This window comes from Fopius arisanus, unplaced genomic scaffold (assembly GCF_000806365.1).
Source record: "Fopius arisanus strain USDA-PBARC FA_bdor unplaced genomic scaffold, ASM80636v1 scaffold00039, whole genome shotgun sequence".
Taxonomy (NCBI): Eukaryota; Metazoa; Arthropoda; class Insecta; order Hymenoptera; family Braconidae; genus Fopius; species Fopius arisanus.
Genome location: NW_011887778.1, coordinates 1,086,171 through 1,104,578, shown reverse-complemented (window position 1 = coordinate 1,104,578; position 18,408 = coordinate 1,086,171). Strand labels below are relative to the sequence as shown.

Below are 18,408 nucleotides of genomic sequence, written 5' to 3'. Positions count from 1 at the left end.
CCCCCGCCCCGCACCCCCCCGCAGATCCCTATATCCAGAACCGGCCTTGTTTATCTACTTGTATATTTGTAAATAAACGGACAAATTGTTGCTGAGATTATTTTGTACGAGGAGCACGATTGAACGAGATTATTAAAGATCTCTTAATTAAGGAGGAGACCGCGGTGAGAAATTAATACTCTTCAAGCGATTTGAAAACAATATATCGTGTGTTGTGTCAGAAAATCGAAAAAATTATAACCAGAATCGATTTGATCCTATATATCAACGGAAATCGTTTTTCGTTTTTACCTTTAAAAATTTTTATATTCCTGCATTTTCATTTGATTGACATTTTACGATCCATTGGATAAATCATGGAAAAATGGGAGCGATTTTGGCTTTTTACTGCTCTCGCATTGACTCTTCGATTTTTCATTTAAAAAATGTCTCGATCATCGGTTCAAAAGATCCTAAAGCCGGTGCAGCCCTGTGTTTCAGGAAAATGTCTATGGCATCACAATTGAGGCGGTTGACTGATTTCAGGGGTAAAAATTGAAAATGTTTTTTTTTCGTTAATTTCATCCAGGCTGATGGCGAAATAATTTTTCCAATACGGTAGAGTCGCGTTTTAATCGTGTCCATGGGGCTGTAGGGGAAGCGAATTCGACTATATCAAACTACCCCACCATGTGCTCGCCGCGACCGTAAACCGAATTTTTTTATAATAAATTCGAATACGAGAGAAATTTATTTTTCAGCTTTATTTTGCCCGCGATTCCATTCCTCGCAGGCCGAAATAATTGATTGAGGGATTGTTTATATCTTCATAATCTTGCCCCGAGAAAAAACAAATTGAGAAGAGGTACGACTATACCGCGATTCTACTGTACGTCAAACCCATCGCCCTCCAAAAAAAAAACTGTTCACAAAGATACTCGAGCCTTTCTCATCGACTGTTCCATGAAAAAAAAAAAAAATGTTTCTCGTTTAATCGTAAACCCACCTCTGCCACGTTATCGGTAAAATGTCTAGCCACCCAGAGTGACGTTCATCCGATTAGCGTAAATATACTTTGAGAAGAGAGAAAGCGAGTGATACAAAGAGAAAGGGAGAGAGAGCAAGTGGGTGAGAAAAAGTGAAAGAGACATGATAATTTTTGTTTAAAAAATAAAAAGTCTGTAACGATCAATGACCTCATTGGCTAGAACGATAACTGAAGGAACTATCGAGCGTATTATAGGGTAGGTCAGAAGAGTTTCCACCCTCTTTTCCACTCACTCCCTCCCTCCCTCTCGATCGTGTGGCGTTGAAGAATTTCACGTCTGAGGGTTAAACCCTAAAACACCATAGAAACCATAGAAAATAAAAATGATGGAAGACGTTTTATGGTTTGTTCGTTAACGGATATTTATAATTATTATAACGGTACCAATTAACCAGGGAAAAATAGGTTTAATGGAATATTAAAATCGGTCATGATTCTTGAGGGGTCAACCATCTATCTCAAATTATGTAATGATTGTCGTTAGATGAGAGTTAATAGAAATATCGTGAAATTTGTTAAATATGTAACATTATTATCATTATCATTAACATTTATTATCGGTTCATTGATGATTAATATTGATGATTATTATTATTAAATTGTATATTATGAAAAATTGAATAATGAATAATGAATTATGATAATTCAATGGTGTTTTATCATTACCAATCATTTTTTTTTTAATTATTAGGGTAAGGATGGGATTCTTGTTGCTTCGTTTTGTAATCAAGCTTGTGGGGGTGAAATTGATTGAATGAAGAATAAAAATTGTTGTCGTAGATAATGTTTTCACTGTTTTTTTAATGAAACTGGATTCCCCTTCGTTGTGACAGAATAATGGAATGAGTCGCAATTTTATTCATGATTTTAATATTACAGACATCACAATTGTTCTTAGGTTTCCGCACTTGTTACATACCGAGTTAAAAGTAAATTAATAAGTACTGAGATTGTTGCATAAGGCAGATAACTATTGCATTCTTTCCATCGTCTTCTCGAAGTTCACAAAGGATGTGTTAAGGAAGGATACCCAGGAATTTCCTTTGGCCTCCACAAACGCTGTGATGTATCCCACAGGTTTCAGACTCTCGTAGTTATCCTCTCGAAATTCCACAAACTGAAAGAGAAAAATGCGAGATGAAAGTGCTCAACTTGTTTACAAATTTCTCCAATTTCCCCTTTATACGTACGTCAGACAGATCCTTTTCACTCGTGAAGCCACTACCTACTGACCCTATAAAAGCCCTGAGTATTGGATATGACTTGTGAAATCTATAACAAATCCCCACAATTAGTCAATTAAAAAATCCCTTTAAATGCCGAAATGTTTCTTTCAATCCAGTGAAAAAAAAAAATGAAAATTGAAATTAGTATTAACTTTTTAACAATATCCACCCAATTTTTCTGTACAAATTGAAAGGCTACACCAGCAGCAACGGGATGCTTGTCGAATGCTCTCAAAATAACGAGCGTCTCAGCCTCTTCGAAGACCTCACCCTTAACAATTTCATTCAATACCCTGGGAACAATTCAATAAACAAGTGTTTGAGATTGCACAGCCGTAAAAGGTAGTTTTAACACCTCTGGACAATTTGAGGGACAGAAACGGAAATAGTCCCCACTGCCGGTTGAATCTCAAATTGATGGATCTTGCCTATCTCCTCTACAAACGTAAATACATCAAGAGTATCACTTTAAACTCACGCCTGCAACATCCAGGGCACTTGGAAACAGGCCAGAGACGATAGGAATGAATTTCTGTCATCGTCGCGCTTCGTGATGTTTCCTAATTTCTGCTGCCACCACTGCCATCCAAGCTCATCCGCCAGGGTGCAGAGTAGAGTCTCGCGTAAATACGAGGGTATTCTGTAAAGTTTCAGTATTTACTTAGGGGTTCAACTGGAAAGGGGCTTTGTCATTAGTGTTCGGTTGTTTGCGTCTTACAGATGACGAGATTCCCATTCTAGTGAGCTTTTCAGGCCTTCGGCACTTTCCTTTGCCCACGTCAGATACTCTGGTATACCAAAGGTTGATCCTAATTGGTGTGCTACTAGTGTCAGACGTCTGCCGTGATTTATGTCTAGGCCAACCTTTTCGTAAAAATTCGATGTCAATTCTTTCATGTATTCCTGAAAAAAAAAACCACCCAAATCTGTCGATTAACCGTCACTATTTAAAAAATTATGGAAGACAGTGAAATCGACACGCAGAGTAATTAACGATCTTGTAAATCCCAATGCTCATTCTGTTCACAATCGTACGTGTGCGCACAGCAATATCAATTGCTATGAAATATGGTAATAAATAACGAGTACTCTCCGATGGAATTTTATTCTGAAATTGGATATGACTGAGATGATTTCCACGGAGAACATTGACACAGTTGAGTTGATTTAAAAAATGCGAAATACGAGAGTTCAGTTATAAATCTCGAGGTACATCAGTATGAATAATATTTCTGAGCTTTTTGAGCTTTTCTAGGACACGTCGAAATAATACTATTTCAGTGGCGCTTCGACATCTTTTAAAATTAGGAGAAGACTCACCTGATATTTCGGATATATCGCTGTATCATACAACACAAGATTAAGTTTCATGGCGTGACGCATGAGTGCCGTCCAAGGCTCGGGTTGGCTCTCATTTCTCATGTAATTGATCAGACTGAAAGCCGTATCGTAAGATGTAGAGCCAACGAAAGCCAAGCTCAGTACATCGTCTATCAGAGAGGCTTTCACCGGTGAAGGAAATTCGGTGGGATTCTCTTCTAATGCGCGTGCAATCAATTGCCAGTTATCGGGATCGTAATTAATTCTGTAGTATCCTTTGAAATTAATTGAAAGTCTATCAGGGGTATTTTCATTTTATTTCCAATTGAGTTGAATGGGTGATTGCGAGGTAATACTGTACCCGTGGAATTAACGTTAAATATCACCCACGATTTTTCATCGGGATTACCGACTTTATCGATTTTTATTTCCGCCGATTCCAGCCACGTGAATGAGGGTGACGACCAGTTATCGTTTTCTGTGATCCAAGAGAGTGGTAAGTACCACGGAATTTCCGCTTCGGCTGTTAAATTATCGAAGCTGAAGCGCTCCTGAAACAAACAGAGAATATTCCATTCTCGTAATTGACGGCAGTCGTTGGTCGTGAGGTGGAATAAAAGGATGGGTTATTCAGCCTTGTAGTCACTTCATGATACAACTCTCCATTCATGACGTATGATTTACCGGCGTTTCGGCTTGCGACCGAAATAGAACCCCGCATTATTCCTTTCTTAAGCAATGACGAACAAACGTCGGTAAACATGACGTTTTAATGAATGTTAACTCTTATTATTTGATATATTATCTTCACCAATGTTGGGATTATGAAGTGACCCTGAATGTCATTGAATAAGAAAATACTTGTTACATGTTTATATTATGTCACTGAAATTGTTGTTGCAACTGTTGTTTGGCTGCGTTGAGAGTATTTTTTTTAGAAAACGCGAAAATAAAATATTCTTTTGGGAAAGACGAGAAGATTGGAGAGTTGAGGAATGATTTACCTGGTGAACCTTGGCAGAACCAGTACTGTAGTCCCTTTGAACATTCAAAACTGGATATCCGTGATTACTGATCCATGAATTCATCGCAGCGATGACATTAATTCCCTGTGGAATATTCTCAGAATCTTCAGTCATTGCTTCCAGAAATGAAGCAACATCTCCATTTCCATTTGCCCTGATAACGTAAACATGAAAATAGTGAATTTTTGCGTGACATGTGTCAGTCGGAAGTTCACGTCGAAATGTCAGGCATGAATTGAATGGACATGGGAATTATAGTCTGTTTACCCACCACCTGTGAACGAATTTCCTGTATCCAATCCACGACTCGTTTCTCCTTAAAGCTCCATGCAACATGCGTAACAGACATGCACCTACGGATAAATATTTTTCATCCCTTAAATATTATTCATTAAATGATCGGACAACGATATTTTCACGAAATTAGTTCGTAAAAATTGCATCAATTCATAAACTCTACGCACGCTGCGATAAAATTTCTCTCGCAGTGCATCCCATATTTTATTTGAGATTCATCTTCCTTTATTAAATAACTGACGTGGATAAACATTATTAGGAAAATTCTAGTACTAGTGCTGGAAAATCTGCCGGCTATAAAACATTTCAGTCTTATTCAAGCAAAGTTTATGGTTCATTCTGGTAAAATTACTCAATAAAAATCCGAGTGCCGGTCGTGGAATTTTTCACTGACTGGAGCATTGCACCCTTTTCTGTGCTAGTCATAAAACATTTTTTTTTCAAGGAATTCGTGTCTGCGATTCAAGATCCGAATGATTGCATTGATCAATCTATTGAGTGCTCGGCCAGAAAAGGCTTTCTATATTTTTAAAAGAATTTCATTCCCTTAAACCGTGGACTGCTGACATTTTCAAACATCTCTTCAGACATCGCACTGGTATCTAAGTTTTATTCTAATCCGCCAGATAGTTTTTTTCCTTCGTTCACGTCACTCTTGGATTCCTTCTTGAAGACTCGAGAATAAATTTACCATTGTGTTGTGATAACGATCATAAATCTCAATGTATCTCGCATCTTTTTCTCACCTCTGTCATACAATTCATCCGGATGAAATGCCTCCAAGTATGTTGGATTGACCTTGGACTGCAATGACTGCGATACAGTGTAACCATCGGCTTCAAACGCATCCAATTGAACATCCAGGATGAACGTGGAGTGATTAAATGTTGGATCTAACTGGAGATTTAAAAATCCATTGAACCAACGGTTTTAAATTCTCATACCTTTATACTATTCAGCACTTGCTTTGGGAATTAACGAGTGTTGGAGATCGGTGAGAGAGCTCTCGAGGATCCAGACATCAGTCCAATTCTGGGAATTCACTAATCCACCTAGCCATTGTTGACCAACTAGACGAATCAATGTTTGGAGGGTTTCATATCTCGTTATTCCTGGTGACACACTCGTCGCATTGAAAAGTGGTTCTCTGTTAAAAAACCGAGGAATCGAGAGAATCAAATGATAATTCTGACTGCGAATCGATAATTACGGAATTAGATCGTTGATGCACGTGAATGCGCGAAATTCTTCACGATTTTTCAAGTCAATTTAAAATCACTCTAGTTTTCCAGTGCATTCGATACCGATGCATTCATCAGTCTAATTATTATTTCAATATTTACACAAATAAATATTGTATTGCATTATATTCAACTCCGTGCCCAATTCGAATTTTCAGCGAATTTGCTGGAGAGTCCAGCGATGGATTAATTGCTAAATCCTTGATTTATCCATTCATGTTTTTTTTTGGATATTGATAAATGACCATTTTTTATGGGTATAAATAATTAAAGTCTCACATGATTGTTATTAATCCGGGACTTCCGTAATTCTCCATAAACGGAACACACACGATATCAAGCTTTGGCATATGATAATCAAAATCGAACAGCTCCATGAAGCTGTTCAGAACTGGTAGAATCATTTCCTTCAAGTAGCTTGGATCTAGGTTGACATTCGTCTCACCCCAGAATGTTATCACCCTCGTATTGTCGGACATTGTGATATTGGCTAGCGGCACCAACTGCCCCTGAACTAGCACCAGGTTGTGGGGGGATATTAAGGGAGTCTCCTCGAATGTATCAATCACGAGACCGGCTGATCTGACGGACACAATACAGTCAGCAATTTATCAAACATGAAAAAACCATACAAAGAAGTTGCAGCTTCTAATGCCGCCAATTCAAACTGAAATTTCATAATTTTTTGTATCTTATCTCCTCCATTCTGCGATAAATTTTTCGCAATTCGTGTAATTATTGCATATAAATTCCTGAAGCTACAGATTTAAATGGAATTCACACAAAATGAAAATTTGTTTGATTAATATAATTGTAGTAAAAAATGAGAAAATAGAAAATAGAAATGTCTGGGAATAATCTAGACTTTCAGAATAAATTCGTAACAGAACTTTGGGACGAAAATGGAGTAATTCATGTCAATTAATTTTTGTTATCAATTTCCGTTTCGCTTATTGGTTTCTTCCACTTACGAAGTAGTTCTGTACTTCACTGGAGTATTTGACAAGACAGCAATATCCTCGGCGTGTGCAACGGACAGTACGAATTTAGCTTTCAATCTCACATCATCGAACAACGGAAAGAGTCGACGTGCATTGACAGGTTTTAATCGACTCGCCATCAGCCATCTTCAGGGGAAAAAAGTACAAGAGGACAAAGGGGATTAGCTGGTGAGAAAATCAGAGGCTTTAAACAGTAAACTGGATTAATCACTCACCTGTCGCTACTTTCATCGCTGAAATTTGCTACGCGGAGGGTACGATTATCGACCAGAGCTTTGTAATCTATTTCCAGGGCATAAACTCCCTTCTTTATCCCTCTTGGTAGATGAGTTCTTAAGATTCCGTGCTCGTTATCCATTTCATTTTTACTGATGTCAATATCAGTTATTTTTGTTCCTAATTAATTGCAGGAGAAAATTAGAGTTTGAGAAAAAAAATTATTGATTAATAATCTTGAACTGAATTTCATTAATCTGGATTTTCTCGGTCTATCAAATGTTTGTATCCGAAAAATCCACAGAAAAGCTGACGATTTTTATCAATAACATCACCGGTGGCTTCTGTATTTTTCGCTTGAATATTGCAAATTGTATGACTCCACTACCGAAATAGTGGGACAATTTGGGAATAAAATTTCTTTCACGCGTAATTGAAACATAAACTGGGACATTTAGCCGCAATCGTTACCATTTCCGAGGAACTCAGATTCAGGAAATTTCACGTTATCCTCTCTCTTTTTCCTCTTCTCTTTATCCTCATTTTCAGTATTATCAGCTACTAATCTCATTCTGGTAATGCTCATGCTCTTGGCACTCAGAACAATTTGATCTAAACTAGCTGAACCATTGTAATGAAACTGCACAATGACGTGACCCACCACCGAGACACCATTGTCGGTGGGAATTGGCGTCAAATCGATATGATATCGAAGGGGAAATATTTCGGATGACAGGGAATATTTATCAGCATCCGCCGGCTCCGAGCCTTCGTCTTCCGCGATCAATGCTGTTGCATCGAACACCTTCATAAATAAACAAAAAATATTGATCAGTTTTCCAGTTAATGTCAGTTTTCTTCGAACTTGAAATTTCTATAGAATTTTTCATCGCCGAATCAATTAATTGGAACAACCGCCAACTGAATTGAAAATTCAATCGATCATTTCCTTGACTTTTCAATCAATTAAAAATTCCATTGTATTTATTGGTGAATTTTTACGGTGAGTATGAAAATTCAGGTTGAATAGAGGTTGAATAAAATTTCTCTCAATATTCGTATTTCATTGTTTTGAACAATCGAGTTAATCTAATTTGATATCGAAGTGGCTGAAGGTGATATTTCGATTTATTTTTTTGGAGAGAAAGAATTATTTCTGAAATTGAGGGATTTCAAGGAGGAAATCCCATAAATCCGAAACATTTATTGGGAACAGCCGAGTATTTTCTGTCAGAGAAAAAATTGTTAATCATCTTTGAAATTGAGGGATCAATTTCAAGAGAAAAAAAATCCCATGAATTCCAGATTCATTGAGAAATGGAGAAGCGAAAAAATCTGCGTTAATCGGATTCTACTGCACTACTAAAAATACACACTTTTTAATTTCTTTTGCATTGAAGTTAAATAAAAGTTGATGCGTTGAAAAATCAATTCCCATTTAATATAAAACCCCAATTTTTTTGAATACTCATGATTATCGAGAATTGAAATTAAAATTTAATTTGAACTCACATAATCATCTTCAGTTTGTTGAAGCATTGATTTTTAATTGATGGATATTTAAAAAGAATAAGATTGGACCACATGCAACTGACCTTCTTCTGAGGAATAGCCCCCGCATAGGCGCCAATAAATCCAACAGCCACCAGAGATAGAAAAATCACAGTAATAAAGATAGCGATTTTCTTATGAGACAAGAAATAACCGCCGCCTCTTTGATACTCAATACCATTCAATCCAGGTTCACTAGTCATAAACTCTTGCCGGCTCGATGCAAATTGTGCCATATTGGCTGCTGAAAGTGAAATGAATGCAAAAAAATGAAAACCAATAACTCGAGGTAAAAAAATCGATCGGAATGATTAATTACTCTCTGTTTATTTATCCGATAATGAAGAGGATAACATAAGATTGCTTGATTTTAATGCATAAAACATCTGTGAGTATTGACGATTTTGGTTTATAGCTGTTTTATGCTCTTATTTTTTGTCGTGAGAGATGAGGAATTCCAGGGACAAACGATTATTTCACGAAGCTGGTCGATAACGAGACTGAACACGAGTGTGTGCCATAACTCCAGTTGCATACACTGTGGCCTCAGACTCTGGTAATCACCTTTTTTTACCTCAACTCAAACAATTCGAATATTCAATTCGTATGTGAATTTATAACACAATTGCGGTGCTCAATGATGGAGGTGGATGAGCGTGACCAGGGAACCGTGAGAAGCTACATTGTTCTTCAGAGATACAGGAGATCCGATAATACTACGGTCAAGTCCTGGATAACACTTTTTATTAACGCCCAAGTGTAGAAAAAAATTGTGATCAAAATATTTTGTCTAATTAACGAAACATTTCTGAACAACCGTTTATGGATTGAAAAAAAATGTGAATAAATAATAAAACTTGTCCGCAAGATGGTTAATGATTTTTCTTAAGTGACAAAAAATTCACATGTCAATTGTGAATTAAAATTGAGAAGTATGCATTGGAAAAATGAAAAATCTTCCCCCTGCAAATAATTGCTAACCCGTCCATGAAATTTCAATTTCATTTTACAATCTAGTTTAGTGGCTAATAATAAAAAATATGATAATAAAAACATATCGAGTAAACATTCCCTTCATTATTCAAGGAATACCTTCAAAAATCCTGTGTCCAGAAAAAACCTCGGAGGACCATCTCGTAAACTATTCTCCCCAGAATTGTTTTGGAATTCCTCCTCTCTTACACTTTACCGCACGCCGGAACTCGGATAGCAGAACTTTTTTATGTATTGTAAAACAGTTTTAGATTATGATACTACTCAAATGATAAAGCCGACCTTATTCCACTACACACTGTTGCATAATAAAGAAGAAAAACCGGAACCGTGCATAAAAACGAATCAAACTCCTTTTTTTTATTTCCTACACTTTCCAATTACTTCATGTACTTCAAATTTCAAATCCTCCGCAGGTGCATACAACCGTAAATTAATGAAGCCCCAAAGGAATAATTCATTAATAATTCATTATGAACGAATTTTAAATAATTTTTTTAATCCATTGACTCCATCGATACTATTATCGCGGCGTTGGAAAGTGGGTTTATAACCCGGGGAATTATAATTGCCGTGCATAATCGCTCTCGATAACACCCATTTTTTCCCCTCAATATTAACCCCATTTTTTCGGTGTTTTGTGCCTCATTATTCAAGTACATAAATTGCTCTCAATTTTGTGTACGATGCTAATCGACGTCGCACTTATGATTTGCAGTTGATTTGACCATGACTCGATTTCTTTTTCGGATCTCCGTGGAATGAGAGGAAATTAAAAATATATCCCCATTAATTAACAGCAATAGTTATAATAAAGCACTAACAGTAATAAAAGTTAATAATTAACCATTTGTTTAGTATCATCTCCTGAATTATTGAGAGAAACATTCAATGAATAAATAAATGAATAATTACGAATATTTATGAGATTAAATTTATTAAATTCTAGAGTATTTATGAGTTTTCACGCGGAATGAAATGAAAATATCACTTTATTGAATTTTCAATGTTACATAAACGTTCAGGAACAATTTTCTCATTTTTCAGGGTTGAACTGAAATGAGGAAATGACTTAATGAAAAAACCGTGAGTTTAATTAACTTCCAGATGCGAAAACAAAAATGAATATTTGAGATTTTCCTTCCAAGATTTCCTGAAATTTCGATGCTAAATGAAAATTTCAGACTGAGGATGAAGGATTTAAAAATAACGCAGAGAATAGTTCTCGTGGAGGGAAAAACCCAAGGAATTAACAACTTACAATTTCGTCGGGCCCATGGCTCCCAAGTGCTCACCGAGCCTCGCCTCATGTGTAATGCTAATCCCGAGGGATGGCACTAGGAACAATCTTATAATGAGATTAAAATTCACTTTTAACGGTTGCCCCACTGTAGCCGTGGAAAATGCACATGTATTACACTGTGGAGACGAGCCCACAACCACAAGGAATCACCTACGCAATTGTCTGACAGGTAGAGCGCAATTAGCCAGTATTTCCACCTGTGGTCAGTAGGCTTCATGTTGGTTCATTCGACGTCCAGTGTTATGACCTCCCCCTCCCAATCGCCATTACACAAATGCAACAAATAATCTTCGTTTTAACGTCGGGCCGAGGTGTTATGTGCGTCTATTGTCGCGAAATTAAAATTTTAATGGATGAAAGAGCCTCCAAAAAAAAAACGCAAAACATCGAATTATTCATTTCTAATTATTCCCAATTCCCTCATCTTTCGCAAAAAAAAAAATACATATGAATATGATATAAATTTATTTAATTAATTAAGGAAGGGACGACTCCTCAGGAAATACAAAAATACAAAATAATCGTGGGATTAAAATAAAATAGTAGTTTGCAATTATGTAAATCAAATGGAATGAAGACCATGGTAATAAATGTTTCATGAACATCCTGGAAAACTTACAATATATAATTGTAGAAAATCACAGGATAGCCAGCAGTTTCCGTTGAATTCCCCTTCTCGAGATTTAATAAGAAAGAATGAAAATGTCGACAGTAGTTCATGTCGTCCTATTTACCGGGGATTCATTGGGGTTCCCCCTACCCTAATTACATTTTTTTTCCTGTGCACCAGTGACACCGAATTGAACGATTGACGTAGGCAAAGTTGCCAATTGGATAATCGTGACAATTTTGTACCACAAGCGTGAGGCTATTACTAGATTCATGATAAATTGGTTGAGGGCCAATCGGTGCTTAAGCTTCACAAGCCACGACCGGTCACGAGGTGCCTTTATTTTGATCAAATAAATTTTTTTTTTCAAATTAATCTATCCCAAGGAAGGATTGAGAGACGGATTGTCCAGTTGACCGAGAGCTACGTGCTATCACGGTTATCATTTTATCACACCAAGAGAATCACCTGAATTTACGAGGGAGTAATTGATATTTTTTTTCATGATCATCTGTGATTGAGATCGACGGTTCGTTGAATTTTTATTTTCGATTCAATCAGTGAGGGAAAAGTGACGGCAATATGAGGCTGGTAGCCTCTCTGATTCTTTGTGCTGCAATTATCGCCTCCGATGCTCATCCCAAAGTAAGAATATCATAAAAAATATGAAAAAAAAAAAATTATTTCAAAATCATTGAGCACCGAAGTGGTGGGAAGTTCTTGGTTCTCTTTCTACGATACAATCCTGTAGAAAATATCTTTTTTTATTTATCCTTTCAACATTCGGATGCTGGAGAGAATTCTAATTTTCAAATATTTATTTATTAACAAATGATTAAGTATTTGATTACTATTTTAATTTCACGTGATCTCCAAAAATATGGGATGTTGGCATCGATTGTTATTGTGGATACCTGTCTGGATGATAATTAATTACAGGAATGTTCTCGATGCTCGATGAAGAATGGAAGTAAATCGAAGAGGAGCATCGATTTCAATGATATCCTGGAGGTGCCGTCGTTCAGAACACCGAGGAATGTTAAGCCCATTAGTTACCAGTTGGAAATTCATCCGTCGACGAAAACTGGAAAATTCCAGGGGCGTGTTGCTATCGTTGTTGTCTGGTTAGACATAGGTGTACGGATTAGGCTTGATGCACATGCAGATCTCAATATCACTGATGTCACTGCCAAGTGTTTGTATATCAATAACACGTGAGTAATATTCTAACCGATTAAGACCGTTAACTTTTACAGTTCAAAAATTTCGGTTTAATTTCCCTGAAAAATACACGGTTAAAAATCTTTTCAAATTTCCGTCGCAGTCATCTGAATTTTATTTCAATTGAAAATTATCGCTGAATTCCTCATTAAATTATGAAAATTCAAGATTATGGGGATTTTTATGTTGACGGGTAATCGATTTTTTAATAATAGCCTGAATTTTTAAGAGATGCAGAATTTCGGGAAGTTATTTCCTGAATTTTCAGTATTTTCCGATCCGAACATGGATAATAAGAAATCATTCACCAATTTTTATTAATTGAAAATCCCAATTTTTTACTTGAAAATTCAAGTGTAATTTTCCGACAGTATATGTTTTACTCGTTTCAAGAGAAAAATTGAATTTCCATTTTCCCTATGCCATATATTCCAATCAATGTTCACGAAATAATTCCACTGAAAAAAATACCTTGAAGAAAATGTATGATGAATACTTAAAACGCACAGAAAACTAGAAATAAAAAAATATATTAAATTCCTGAATCATTCATGTGAAATATCGAAGGCAAAACAATAAAATGTGCAGGAACACCTGGGAGCCAGTGAAAATCGGTCGAAGCAAACACAATTGCCAGAAATCCGAATACGACGTGGACCTGGACCACTGGTTTGAACCTGGTGATAAATGTGAGCTGAACCTGACCTACACCGGAAACATAACATCCACGGAGAGTACCGGTATTTTTATGAACTCATACCTAGACACTCAAGCCCAGGAGCAGTAAGTTTACCAAAAAATGAATTTAAAACGATTTATTAAACATAGACTAGGCTAGAGTAGAGATCCGCTCCCCGGTAGGTTAGTTCAGGGTTGAATTGCTAATAATTTGAAACATACAATCGTTCAAACGACGTACAATTGTCAGCACATTCATCGGGACACATCTGAGGCTCAACAATGCAAGACGATTGTTCCCCTGTTTCGATGAGCCCGAGTACAAAACAAAATTCGAACTGAGTGTAATCAGACCGAAGAAGATGATCGCCAGATCCAATACAGCCCTCAACTATTCCATTGAACTGTGAGTTTGTCATTCCTCCAATCATCACCGACCAAACCAACATGATTATAAGATCCTGATAAGATAAATTGTTCTTAAGGCCCAGCGATTCGACTTTGATGAAGGATGTTTTTGAAATAACACCAGAAATGTCAACGTACCAACTGGCATTCATGATATCTGATTTTGAGAGCATATCTCCAACGAGATCATTGAATCCCACCGAGGCTCGCACACCTCTGGATATTAAAGTCTGGGGTAGAAGAGACTATCTGAGTACGCTGTCAAAAGTACCCAATAAAATCGTGACAATTGTCAACTACCTGCAGAATTACTTCAATATCTCCATTGGTCTTGCCAAACTCGATGTCGTGGCGATGCCCATGTACACAGCCACCAAGGCTTCCGATAACTGGGGCCTCATGTTCTTCAAGTATATTTATTTCATTATCAGTCGTTATGCTTTCTCCCTTGATTTTCTCACTTTATTTTCTCCGGTTGTTTGTTTTACCTAGAGTGATTGGAGAAATCAAGAGAAAATAATTGCAAATGTCCTGATTAATTTTAGAATGTGTTATAATTAATCTTAGGGAGAGTGAGCTGAGCAGTTCTCTAGTGTGGAATACTGCATATGAATTGATATATCAATGGATTGGTCAGAGAATAACTCCTTTTCGTTGGAGCGATGCACAAGTCAATAAGGCACTGAATTCATTCCTCGCTTCGAAAACAACGGTTGATGTAGGATTTTCATATTTAGCATGTTGTTTGCAATTAATTATCAGAGGGTGAGATTCTTCTCCTGAAGCTATCCGATTCTGTTTTTTTTTTCATTCCATTTTATTTCGGCCAGATCGATCCCAATGAGATGGAGGGCAAGTGGCCAATGACCTTGCTCTACTCACTCTTTTACGAATTTGGCAAAACATTTCCATTCGCCAGAGTTGCTGGTATAAGGCACGAAGCTGCTTCCGCTAAGAGTGAGTAAAAATTCAATAAACTTCAATGGTCAATCATGATTATGCACGTGTAAAGAATGTTCAGTGCTGTGAGCCTTGCGTTTCGGTTTTTTTTTTCTCTCGTTTATCGCTGTTATTATCGCACTCTGGCAAACGTTGAGGACTCAGCATTACGGTAACTTGTAATTTCTGTATCTTCCTGGTCAGTCAATCGTGTTGCTTGAGGTTTTTTTAAATCACTGCTATTTTCCACAGCTGAACTCGTATTCCGCATGTTCAACTACACGTTGGGAGAAGAAATTTTCAGGAAGGGAGTGCAGAGGTTTATCTATGAATCATCAAAAAAGTAATGATTCTTCTGTTACACATCCGTTTATTCGTTTATTTTTTCAGAACAAAATGAAAATTTTTCAAAATTATAAGTGGAAATTCCCCAGATTATTTTTTAACCAGTACCTCTTCCACATTTCATTACAATTTCTGTCTTAAAAATAATATTCTTCTTTTCGGGTGAATTAATTTAGAATCTTCAAAATCTGATAAATCAGCCTTGACTTTCCGCCACTCGAAATTTACGTGTCCCCTCATTAATTGTTTATTTATTTATTTATTGACTCTGATAGCGGGAGCTTTTATGCCAATGATATCTTCACTCATCTCGATACAGTCCGAGAAGATAACAATGTAACTCTCCCAGATAATCTGACAATAAGCAGTATTGCCGGTCTATGGATGCATCGTGACCGTGTGCCACTGGTAACGGTAACGAGGGATTACGAAACCGGAAAAATCACCTTCACACAGGTAAAAATCGTTGATGATGCTGTGGCATTGTCGTTTCCCAAGGCAAAAAACATTATTTCGTGTTTACTTCCGAACGCAATCTTTGCGAAATTTTTCAGCTTCAGTGACATTTTCGTTAACCGCTAATTACTCCGGAAATTCATTTGGCGAAAATTTATTATCAGACTATTCACTCAATTATCTTAACTGTGATTTATTAAAATGGAATTCTAATCAATAAATCTAATGAACACATAAATTATTTCATTGTAATCCTGAAATAAATATTCGAAATGCAATAGATTTCACGCTTTCATGATGCGAAGCCTTGAAATTGATGATAAATGTGATGATGTTGCAGTATTATTTTTTCAAGGTAACATACATTATCACTCGTTTAACGACTTTAATTCAGTGCTGATGTGCCGAGAGGATAATTTGCGTGAAGCTTATCCTGCAGATTCTGTCATTAAATTCTTATAAACCTTCCATCATCATCATAATGAAAATAATGGCAAAAAGTTTCATCTTTTCATCATTTAATTACAGAGCGTTTACTTACGCGAAGCCGCTCCACCGTCAAACGAAAAAATGTCTTACCTATGGGACATTCCCATCGTAATGATAAATCAGGAGAAGCTGAACTTCAAAGATTTGAAGACCGAATTTTGGCTGACGAAGAGCGAATCTCGTGTTACTATGAATGACACTGCTGATAAAGACAAATTCGTTATCGTAAATCCAGAAGAGATTGGTATTCCAGTTCAATGCAATGATTCTGTCACGGCTGAATTCGCCTGTTTACTTACAATGGTATTTGTGTAACAGGTATGTTCCCGGTCAACTATGATATATGCAATTGGCAAATGCTGAGTCAATTTCTGCAAGGACCCCACAGGGAAACTATTCCAGTTTTGACGAGGGCCAAATTGCTGCACGATGCCTGGAACATGGCGTACGCTGGAGATTTTTGCTTTGAAGTTGCTTTTAATATGACGCTCTTTTTGAAGAATGAAACGAGTCATGTTGTTTGGGAGCCATTCTTCACGATGATCGATCATGTTGGGAGAAGGATACAAGGATCCGAGGGTGTCTATGCGAAATTTGAGGTGAGAAATTGCTCCTGCAAGAAATCAATGAAGTGATATTCCATAAAAATTAAAAATTCCACCGGTAAACGATATTATCTTCGATTTAAACGCTCATTTCGAGGGGGACAGCGATATTCACAGTCTGATACGTAATTCGATGGAGCTGTTGAATCGATATCTTGGGCATTCTTATTGGGATATATTTTTGGTTCTGTTTACCTTTTATGCAGGCGTATATCTTCAGTCTTCTTCAGCCACTCTACAAATATCAATTGGGTGAGGTTCCACAGCAGAACGAGCCATCGTGGAAAGTTCACATGAGAGGTCTCGTGAAAAACTTTTTGTGCCGAGCTGGATACGTACCTTGTGTCGAAGAAGCCGAGGCGCAATACAGAAAATGGACCAAGGATGATCAGCCTGATGAAGGAAATCCGTACGTATTTAAAAAATTGATGAATCTTTCACACGACTAACATTTATCATCCTCGGAAAATAATAATCAAAAGCGTGAACTCTCAAAAATATCCATCAGTCCTATTCAGCTTTGGCAGGTCTGTCTCTGAGTGAATTGATTGATCCCTCAATTTGAATAAAATAAAATAAAATTCAATAAAATTTTTTTTCAGTGTCGCCAATGAATTTCTCTGTCCCGTATTTCGATGGGGTACAATGGACGATTGGGAATTTGGTCTGCAACGCGTGATAAATTTCCCCCAGAAAACAATGGAAAGAAAGCAGAGCGAAAGAACGTATCTATTGAAGACACTGGCTGGTTGCCCAGTGGACAAGGAGAAGATTGAACGCCTCCTGAATGTCACAATTCTCGACAAAAACTCAAACTTCTCCGACTCGGATATTCACCTTGTCTTCAGTACTCTCACTGGCAGTGCAACGGGTTATTCAACTCTATTCGATTTTCTCGTCGACCATTGGGACACGGTTAAACTGAGATTTGAGAACAAGAAACATCTTTGGAATAGAATTGTCAATTCAGCGACGTCATCGTTCAGTACTCAAGAGGACTACGAGATGGTTTCTGAATGGTATGCGTCTAAACAGAAGGAATTTGATACTGCTGAGTCGTTGATGAATAAAGTCCTCCAGGATATTGACCAAGAGTCCAAGTGGAATGAGAGAAATGTACCTGTCATCGAAAATTGGTTGAAGAAGCATCTTGGAGATAAACCCTCCGAGCTTCTCTCGTATGCCAGGCGAACCACTACCATCACACCTATCACTGGATAAAAAAAACGGATATTTTCAGATATTTGGAAATATAATAGAATAATAACCCGACGCTTGTGCCACAAAATTGGAATTCTTTTGAAAATTTCAGTCCTTTCTGGTTTTTCCTGATTTTCATTGGACATTCGAAATATTTTTTCAATGAATATTTTATCCGAAAATTGAATAATTACTTTCCAGAGTTTGTAGTAATTTTTCTTTTTCATAACAGGATTGAAGGCTCAAGTCATTTAATT

General features: G+C 37.0%; 2 protein-coding genes across 4 annotated transcripts; one reads left to right on the top strand and one right to left on the bottom strand.

Annotated features, from left to right (window-relative positions):
* Positions 1–1,847: 1,847 nt before the first annotated feature.
* Positions 1,848–11,392, bottom strand: LOC105266594 (aminopeptidase N). 3 transcript variants are annotated; one of them, XM_011304900.1, is made up of 17 exons: positions 11,159–11,392; positions 8,949–9,148; positions 7,825–8,158; positions 7,353–7,533; positions 7,108–7,263; positions 6,416–6,718; positions 5,862–6,042; positions 5,642–5,792; positions 4,870–4,951; positions 4,578–4,752; positions 3,935–4,124; positions 3,574–3,848; positions 2,972–3,156; positions 2,732–2,893; positions 2,406–2,546; positions 2,218–2,299; positions 1,848–2,144 (listed from the first exon to the last, which is right to left on the bottom strand). In XM_011304900.1, the coding sequence occupies exons 1-17, from the start codon at positions 11,205–11,207 to the stop codon at positions 1,998–2,000; spliced, it is 2,994 nt and encodes a 997-aa protein (XP_011303202.1). In that variant the 5' UTR covers positions 11,208–11,392; the 3' UTR covers positions 1,848–1,997. The 3 variants fall into 3 exon arrangements, with proteins under 3 accessions (XP_011303202.1, XP_011303204.1, XP_011303203.1); XM_011304902.1 differs by lacking the exon at positions 11,159–11,392 and adding an exon at positions 9,997–10,076; XM_011304901.1 differs by lacking the exon at positions 11,159–11,392 and adding an exon at positions 9,224–9,757.
* A 799-nt stretch (positions 11,393–12,191) lies between these two features.
* Positions 12,192–18,320, top strand: LOC105266593 (aminopeptidase N). The gene is made up of 13 exons (XM_011304899.1): positions 12,192–12,455; positions 12,750–13,024; positions 13,620–13,814; positions 13,960–14,115; positions 14,195–14,527; positions 14,685–14,835; positions 14,948–15,074; positions 15,309–15,399; positions 15,677–15,857; positions 16,386–16,590; positions 16,665–16,945; positions 17,158–17,360; positions 17,554–18,320. The coding sequence occupies exons 1-13, from the start codon at positions 12,393–12,395 to the stop codon at positions 18,170–18,172; spliced, it is 2,880 nt and encodes a 959-aa protein (XP_011303201.1). The 5' UTR covers positions 12,192–12,392; the 3' UTR covers positions 18,173–18,320.
* The last annotated feature ends 88 nt before the right edge of the window (positions 18,321–18,408 follow it).